This window comes from Engraulis encrasicolus, chromosome 15, assembly GCF_034702125.1.
Source record: "Engraulis encrasicolus isolate BLACKSEA-1 chromosome 15, IST_EnEncr_1.0, whole genome shotgun sequence".
Classification (NCBI taxonomy): Eukaryota; Metazoa; Chordata; class Actinopteri; order Clupeiformes; family Engraulidae; genus Engraulis; species Engraulis encrasicolus.
In genome coordinates, this window is record NC_085871.1 from 7938967 (window position 1) to 7948966 (window position 10000).

Below are 10000 nucleotides of genomic sequence, written 5' to 3' on the forward strand. Positions count from 1 at the left end.
AGACTGATGGGCTTCTTCAGCACGCCATTAGCACATGACAAATAACCCAGGATGAACCATTTGTTACCCTCACACATTAACACATACACTTGTGCACTCACACACACATACAGCATTAACAAACAACCAAATATATTCTCCACAATTCTGTGCTAGCACTTCACTTCATTTTTTGTACTTTTTCACAGCTGCTTTGTGCTTTCAGACATGCACACAAAAAATGTATACTCCCAACCCGACACGCACGCACGCACACACGTCCTCCTCATCTCCTCACCTGAAGAGCGCCTCCCTGGAGAGCCAGACCTGGTTCTGCTGCACGGTCTTCAGGGAGAAGAGCAGCAGCAGCAGCAGCATGGTGAGGGTGAGGGCCGCCGCCCCCCAGCGCCCCACCACACCACACAGCCGGCTCAGCCCATGCACCACCAGGATACAGTAGCCCATGCTGCACAGAGGAGAGAGAGGGGGCGGGGAAATATGGGGGAAAAGAGGTGATAGAGTTAAAAGAGATTTAGAGATGTATTTAAAAACAACAGGGGAAAGATGCTGAGGAAATGGAGAGAGGGGGCATGAGACAGAGAGAGCAAGAGAGAGTAGAAACAAGAGAGAAAGAGGGAGAGAGAGAGAGAGAGAGGGGGAGAGAGAGAGAGAGAGAGAGAGAGAGAGAGAGAGAGAGAGAGAGAGAGAGAGAGAGAGAGAGAGAGAGAGAGAGAGAGAGAGAGAGAGAGAGAGAGAGAGAGAGAGAGAGAGAGAGAGAGAGAGAGAGAGAGATAACAGATAACAGAGGGGACAATAACAGAGGTGACAATAATATATGGGAAGGAAAGCCACTTCATCTTGTTTTTAATAACACAGTGGTGTGCAAAGAAAGATGAGGGCAATAGGACACTGCAAAAGACATACAGTTCAGTTCAGGATCTCTGTGGGATTGCAGCAGCCCTCCCTTCCCTCCACAGGAGATACATTATCAGCTGGTGGTGGTTACCGTTTGCACCGGTTTCATCTCTGGTTCATGAGTAAGCTGGCTGTTTGATTTCCTCCCTATCCTATGGGCAGCCGTGTCAGGAGACTGTTATTTACGGACACAATATTCCCCAGAACACACTGTGTTCCCATCATTACCTCGCACTGCGTCTTATATGTGTGTGATAGTGTTTGTGTGTGTGTGTGTGTGTGTGTGTGTGTGTGTGTGTGTGTGTGTGTGTGTGTGTGTGTGTGTGTCTGTGTCTGTGTCTGTGTCTGTGTATGCGGCGTGCGTTGCGTGCGTGCGTGCGTGCGTGTGTGCAAAAGCAGAAGGGAGGCTCTACACTACAGTGTGCGTTTAGATGAGCTGGTTTACAGTTGGGCCTCTTTTGCAGTGCAGATGTGGAGTCTGTGGAGAGCCAAAGCCAGACTTGGCCAAGCTGCCATCAAGACAGAGGTACCTATAAGCACTCGTTCACAGCCAGACAAACGTCCGACTTACTCCACTTCACACACCGGCTACATTCCACAGTCTGCATGATCTGATGGATTTACCAGGAGCACACATTCAGACACACACACACACACCCACACACACACACACAAACACACACACACACACACACACACACACACACACACACACACACACACACACACACACACACACACACACACACACACACACACACACACACACACACACACACACACACACACACACACACACGCTTACGCTTACGCTGAAGCAGACACATACACATTCGTACACAGACAGACAGACAGACAGACAGACAGACAGACAGACAGACAGACAGACAGACAGACAGACAGACAGACAGACAGACAGACAGACAGACAGACAGATGCACACACACCTCTGCGCAGGAAAGAATGCTTATATTTGGAAGGAACCCCTCATGCGTGGTCTGTTAACTTCTTTCTCCCAAAACAAAGGTGTCTACATTTTCACACACGTAGACACAAAGCATCATCTGTACAGTACGTCTTTAGTGACTTTGTGTATTCAATGTCTGTACGTAGTATTTATGTATCCAGTGAGCAGAATGGGTGCAGTGTTTATATGTGTGTGTGCATGTGTGCGTGCGTGCGTGTGCAAAGTCTGGATGTATGCATAGCTTTCGAAGCTGAGACCTGGTGAAGTATTCAACTGTGTGCATTGGCTGTGGCTTTGCATTCCCAAACAGATGCAGACATAAAACATTTATAGACAGCACAGCACCACTGCATCCCTAAAGGCTCCCGTGTAGACTCAGCAGTGTGTCAGACACCTCATGAGATTGGTAAAGCCACACTCTGCAGTGTGGAGCCAATAATGCCAGAGTGACATCATGACTGATGCTGTGTGGACTGTACAATGACAAGTTACATTGAAACCCAGGCTTTAATGGCAGTCAATAAAGCAAAAGTAAAATGCCATCATCGTATCGTGCATCATCACACTGTGTGTGTGTGTGTGTGTGTGTGTGTGTGTGTGTGTGTGTGTGTGTGTGTGTGTGTGTGTGTGTGTGTGTGTGTGTGTGTGTGTGTGTGTGTGTGTGTGTGTGTGTGTGTGTGTGTGTGTGTCCGAGTGAGTGAGTGAGTGAGTGACAGAGAGAGAGAGAGAGAGAGAGAGAGAGAGAGAGAGAGAGAGAGAGAGAGAGAGAGAGAGAGAGAGAGAGAGAGAGAGAACGTGAAATGGCAAACAAATATGATGCAAAATAAACAGAGAGCAGCCCCCTGCAACAGTGTTTGTTACTGCAGACTTGTGCTGTCAAAACTCCACTGCTGTTTACTTTGATTTGAACACTTTGATTTCTGTGGGTGGCCAGAAAACAACATGACCCTCTTATGTACTTGGCAGTCATGTATGAGAAGACCAATTACCAAAGAAACATCCCCTAGTCTCACACAGGCCTAATTTATAGCCTCAATCTCTGTGGAGAGGGAGTGAGGAGGAGAGAAGAGATAAGACGAAAGATGAGAGGAAAGAGAAGGAAAGACAAGAAAACAGAAGGACAGAGGGGAGAGAAGAGGGAGAGAGAAGATGAGAGGGGAGGACAGGCAATGTAGCCTGATATAATGAGCACTCCTTAGTCTGACTCTCCACTAACAGCTCACAGCAGGCACATGGTCTAATACATGCAGCCCCCGGCCCAGCCTGCAGGTACACATGCGTGTGTGTTTTCAATGATCTGCTTAGCGCTATCCATAGTGGCATGTAGACCTCCTTGGATATAGACCTTCCATAACTTCAGTAGGTGAACCTCTAGTAACGCAGCCTTAAGAATGAAAGAAACACACATACACAAACATGCATGCATACGTGCATGCATGGAAACACACAAACACAAATGCAAATACACACTCTTCACGCTTCACAGAGTAACAAAACTGGACTTCAATTCATGCCAGAAGGAGATATTAAATCCAGATTTCAAAACCTGTTTACATTGAAATAATTACTAACCCTTTGTGCTTTGGTGCCAGTAAATGTTTCTGTGTGTGCAGCACATACATGTGGGGGAATTTGTGTGTGTGTGTGTGTGTGTGTGTGTGTGTGTGTGTGTGTGTGTGTGTGTGTGTGTGTGTGTGTGTGTGTGTGTGTGTGTGTGTGTGTGTGTGTGTGTGTGTGTGTGTGTGTGTGTGTGTGTGTGTGTGTGTGTGTGTGTGTATGTGTGTGCCCAGTATGTGTGTGTCTGTGTGTGTCTGTGTGTGTCCATGCATGAATGTGTGTGACGTGTGCTATTTAACCTACAAGATCAGGAGTATAATGAATTAATACAATAATTAATCAAGAAGCGTATGTGTCACCGTTTGTTTCTAATTTAATAGACTGCTGCTAATCACATTGAGAGAACAGGAGGAACTCTCCATCCCCATGTAACTAACTCTAGCTCCACCAATCACCCTAAACTACCACCACTGTCCTCTCCATTGCCTCCTTACATCCACATACACAGATGGTTTATGCTTCCTTTCCCTGAATTTTGTCTGTCTCTGTCCATCTCAGTCACAGAATGAAGTATACGCACAGGCCTCTCTCTTTCTCTGGCCATATCTCTTTCTCTCTCTAACCATCTTCTCCTCTGTCGTTCATAACATCCAACTATCTATCCATATATAGACAAGTGAAAGAGGAGAATAGAGGGAGACATAGCTGTAACTATGACTCAGGCTAAGGCCATGCTTTGGGGCTTCTCAGACTTTGCTCAGTTTGTCTGTCGGCTGAATAGGATTCGCAATAATGTGCGTTGACAGGCTTTCAGAAGGCTTTGAAGCGGACTGCTCTAAAACACAGGGGCTCAGGGTGGATGGGGGGGGGGTGATGCGTGCAGGCAGGGTGGATGAGGATTTGCCCATTTACAGGCAGCATCAAGAGAGGCATAGAGCGATTGGTCATGCCGAAATTAGAGCACTTGACCAGGCGTTTGGTGCGGCGAGGGTGGGGGTGGGGGAGGAGGGCTATGGAGCGATTGGTCAAGCCTGAATGAGACCACTTGATCAGGTGTTTGTAAGCGGAAGTGAGGGAGAGTTGAGAAGCAATTGGTCGAGCCCAAGTGAGAGCACTTGATCAGGCATTTCGGTGTGGAGGCAGGGGAGGCTAGGACCGCTATGGAGCAATTGGTCAAGCCTAAGTGAAGCACTTGATCAGGCGTTTGGTGTGGAGGCAGGAGGGTGGTATGAGGGCTGTGGAGCGATTGGTCATGCCTAAGTGAAGCACTTGATCGGGGCCCGATGGGAGAGGGCTGAAGAGATTCTCTGGACTGCAGTGTTTATTTGGCCTGACTGACCCGTGCAGATGAGAGAGGGCTGGCTGTGAAAGTCTCTCTTCATTACAGTCAATAGTGGGCTCTCTATCTCTCTCCTCTGTCTGAATTCCTGAACATGAACACCAACCTGTCGCCATTTGCTTTGAAGGAACAGTTCACAGTTTTAGATTTTCAAATATTGCAGTATTTCCAATGACACATGAATGTGTGTAATTTTCTTTTCAGTGTGTTCAGTACTTTTCTTAGTTTTAGATTTATTAGTATTAGAATTAATAGCATAGCTTAGCATAATCACTGGAAGTAAATGGTACCATTAGCATCAAGCCACAAGAGATCACCGGATGGAATTAAATTGCCGCTTTGCATGGTGAATTTTACATACATTTTAAAGTGGTTTATAAGAACATTTCATGATTTTTTTATTTGGTACCAATGACTTCCATTGCTACGCTTAATATTGTTAAACTAGGCAATGCAAAGACTATGTATTCTCATATTTTACCCGGGTTTAACTTATGAGCAATTTCCTGAAATGTGGTGGACTGTTCCTTTAAGCACCCCATGAAATATCACAAGAAATAAGCAGAACCCAAGAGGCTATACACTTTCCAACTTGCTGTATTACTTACTGTATGACCCCAATGCATAAAAAGTATTAACAAGACCAGGTCAGCTCGCTAGATTTTTCCTATAGGCTAATTGGAGTCTAGAGATTGTAAATGTAACAAATAACAATGGTTACCAATGGCAACGACACCCTACACACATTCTTTTCATGGAGGTGTTAACACAACTGGAGAAGCAGTCATTTGGCAAGTAGGCTGTTGCATTGTTAGCCCTTCTGCTGTCAGACTTGCACTGCTACTTATAGCAATGCCATTGCTCTGTTAATCTGTGGCAGCACTGGGCAAGGACCCAAAACAAAGCATATTTGCACTGCAGAAAAATAATGATGCTGGTATCAGAAAGAAGCATGGCCAAATTACATTATATGGTATCATGCAATACACATTTAAAAAAAAAATGAAAACAAGCAAAGTGAGAATTTTTGAATAGACATTCAGCCTGTGCCAAACTGTTAATCGCAAAATAATTGGATGTCTTCAATTCAAGGCACATGTACACACTGAACAACAGCACATACCTGGGCATGTAGAGGACTCTCTCGGCCACCACAAAGCCCACCCTGAAGAAGAGGTTGCTGGCAGGGATGAAGGGGAACATGAGGAAGAGGAGGCCCACCAGGAGCTCTCTGTTCTCCACTCTCTACAGGAGGGAAGACACACACAGACAAGCACACACAATACATTACATTACACTTAGGTAACATGTTTGTCCAATGCAACATTGTATGTATTGTTATTTTAGGTTACAATCCTGAGAACAATGTGGGGTTAGAATGAGGCCTTTGTGTCAATGACAATGTGACAAGAGAGAATACAGGGAGTAGAATGTATATTTCTTTGCCTCAGCCTTGCTATTCCTCAATATGTATAATGTGGGCACTTCTCAATGGCATTTCAGCCATGGATGGTATGGGATAAGGATGTCAACAATTAATCGATTAATCGACTTTCCTGGCATGAGGCCCAGGTGAAATGGGCATGGCGAAGTGTGTGTGAAGAGGGGTGTAAAGAGTGGGAACATCTGAATCATCTTTGGATTAAAAATGGAATGGAATGTAAATTTATTTTTATTTTTATTATTGCTTCAACAAGGGATGTTCAATTTAATTGTGCTTGTTACAATGACAAATAAAAAGATATTCGATATTCGATTGATCTAATTCTTGATTTTAATTTTAAGATGTAATTGTTCTTCTTAGGGGAAACCTTTAGAGTTGGGGGAAAATGCAGCTCGTCAATTAATCGTAAGTCGATCCATAAGGTCAATCAACTAACAATTCATGTAATAATGGATAATTTGCATCCCTAGTAGTATGGGATTCAAGCCTTCAATCCTTTCGAAAGAACCTCCTCATTGTGAAGTCTTATCTGCTCCTCACAATGTGTCGTGTTCATACATCAGGAAAACCACACTCATTTCTGAAGAGAAAGTGCAGTGAGCTACTATCCAACATCACAAGTTAAGCAGCTCCAATCAGGCCTGCTGACAAGGGAGGACAAAGGGGTATGTTGTCCCGGGCCTCGGAAGATAGAGGGCCCAGAATTGGGTCCCCATTACATTGTATGTATTGGGTAGGGGGCCCTTTCAGATGACTTTGTCCCGGGCCCAGAAAAAGCTGTCAGCGGCCCTGGCTCCAATACATGTCTCACAAACACAAGGCTGGGTTTTAGTCAACATTAGCATTTTCCCTTGAACAGTTCTTCTCCCTGATGCATTCCCCCTGCGATTAAAGTAGACATGGACTATGGTCCACATCCACGCTCGCATACAAACAATTTCCCTTCATTAATTTTACACCCTGCCATTTTTACAAGCAGTAAACACAACCCCCTTTCATTAATAATCACACATAAAAGTAGAGAGAGAAAAGAAGAGAGGAGAAGAGAGGAGAAGAGAACAGAAGAGAAGAGACGAGACGAGAAGAGAAAAGCATGCACGCACGCATGCCTGCACACACACACACATACATGTACATACGATACACACATACACACTAGTAGAGTAAACAGTGATTTATTCTCATCATGAAGATGTCATGTAGGCTTCTGGTGATTTGCTTGTTAGGCTAATGAATGACATTGCACCACTAGCCTGGTGAACCAGCGCCACCCGCAATTAGACATCCACATTTAGTCTGGTTTATCAGGCTATTGCACCACAGCAGAGTTGACACTGTCTGTCTGTCTGTCTATCTCTCTCTCATACTCAGTGTGTAATGTGTGCAGTGCATCATGACCTGAGTAGAGTCTGTTTCTTAAAACCTTTAAGAGTATGGGTTTTTGAACATTCTATAAAAAGAATGTGTTCTATGACAATGCAAGATTCTAAAATTCCAAATTGTATTGTTTGATGCCCAGAATTCTATAGAACTTTCACTGCCCGAACATTCCCGTCACACCGGTGTGACGGTACACTCACTGAAAGAGATATCGACACAGACGCTGGTGCACACATACAAATGCACAGAAATACACACACACACACTCACACACTGAAGAAATGCCATCGCAGACTTTCTTGCCCAAAGACATTGCTACAACCTAAACTACAAATGTAAATCCTTATTACAAATGCCTAAAACAAAAGCATTTTCACTTTGTAACTAGTATGTGACATTTATTTTCCCTTGTGTGAAACTGACAACAGTGTTAGCTTGTGAATGCTAAATGGACTGTAATAGACATACTGTATTGGAGGTTGTTTTGAAATTTACAAGGATTGATGTGAAATCCAAGAGAGAGTAACACTTTCAAAAATGTTAAAACCTGATACCTTGGTACACTTTTGCTTGGTAACCCATAATGTATTCACGAATATTCACGAAACGAAATACCAGCAAATCTTTTTTCTTTTTTCAAATCTTTTTTCTTTTTTATTGCAAGCATTGTTAGAGTACTTACTACAGCCTTTTAAAATAAACAATGATCAAATCTCATTGGGATTTTGATACTTGAGGAATGCCTTACTAAGACCTGATCAAAACGTGTCTTATGTCTTATGTACTATATCTTGCTGGGCTGATGGCTCAAAGGTACACATTAAATCATCTTATTGAGGGGGGCGCTGTGGCGCAGCGTGCTAAGCCCCCCACACTTGGGCTTGCATGCCCATGGGGACCCCGGTTCGAGTCCGGACGGGGTCATTTCCCAACCCTTCCCCATCTCTCTCCACACTCACTTCCTGTCACACCTTCACTGTCCTATCCGAAATAAAGGCCCAAAAAGCCCATAAAAATATCTTTTTTTAAAAAAATCATCTTATTGACATACTGCCAAGTGACACAACATTATTACAAGCAGACTAACATACAGGCACAGCGGCACATGCATGGAAACCCGCTCACACACTTGTAACACCCACAGCCCCACACAACAGCAGATAATGTTGCTGGACACACAGGTCATATCACATCCAGCACTTAGTGCAGAAGTACAGTATGTACTAGGGCCTAGCCTAGTAACACGGCTATGGAGCTGCTGGGGAGGGGCATTTGTAGCCTGATAAACCAGCCTAAATGTATTTTTGCCGTCCAGCAGTTGGCGCTGGTTTTCCAGGCTAGGGCATTTGTGGCTCCCCATCCAATGTAATTTCATGATGAAAGTGACAATAAAAGCTGACTTGACTTGACTTGAACTTCATGATTATGAAGCACAGGCAAAGGAACTTGAGTTCAATGAATGTGTAATAGTCCCTTAATGATACTTTCCACCCCTTGCTCTGGGGGAAGCTGTTGAAAGGTAATGAGTCACTTCCGGTGAAGAACCGGTCTCTTTTTGGACCTTAAGTATGTACTTCTCTCGTTAAAATAACTCCTACGTTCATTACTTTCTTTAAGCTGTCATCTTTCTCTCTCTCTCTCAGAAATTGACTCACTCATTCGCTCGTGCACTCTCTTTCTCCCGCTCGTTCACAATCTCTTCGTCCCTCTCTCTCTCTCATCACAGATTTGCGACACTAGACAACATGAAAACATGCACACTGTATATGCACAAGGACTCCTGCTTGATATTATGGCTACTTCATTGGACCGCTATGTGTGTACATGCCAGCTCGAACTCTGTGCCAACCCGGCCGGCATTTGAGGCTGCCACGACAGGCTTAAGCCTAGTCAAGCGGAGCCATTACCAGGAATGGGATGGGTGGGGCAGAAGGACTCTGACAGGAGCGCTGTGCCATCCGGGAAAGAGAGGTGTCAACAGTGAGAAAAGGGCAATGAGGAGAAGCAAATGGGGAGACACCATTCCTGGCTGAGAAGTAAGTCCACTGAAGGCAATGCCTAAGGGGTCTGTGTGGCTGCGCAGAGGAGAGTAGGCTTGAAGGCTTCAGAGTACATGGACCCAAGCTGATATTGCAGTACACACGCAAACTGACATATGATTGTTACATAAACACATACCTGAATGCACGCATCCACACGAACACACGCGCACAAACACGCGCACAAACACACATGCGCGCGTGGTGCGCGCGCGCACACACACACACACACAAACACACACACACACACACACACACACACACACACACACACACACACACACACACACACACACACACACACACACACACACACACACACACACACACACACACACACACACACACACACACACACACACACACACACACACACACAC

At 44.8% G+C, this 10000-nt stretch overlaps 1 protein-coding gene across 2 annotated transcripts in view; it reads right to left on the minus strand.

The window, feature by feature from the left end:
• Positions 1–10000, minus strand: part of tmtc1 (transmembrane O-mannosyltransferase targeting cadherins 1) — a 93158-nt gene that overhangs the window by 19926 nt on the left and 63232 nt on the right. For both annotated transcript variants that reach the window (XM_063216944.1, XM_063216943.1), the window contains exons 8-9: positions 5881–6002; positions 278–445 (exon numbers count right to left, since the gene is read on the minus strand). In XM_063216944.1, coding sequence (XP_063073014.1) covers positions 278–445; positions 5881–6002 — 290 coding nt within the window. The remainder of the gene's footprint in view (positions 1–277; positions 446–5880; positions 6003–10000) is intronic.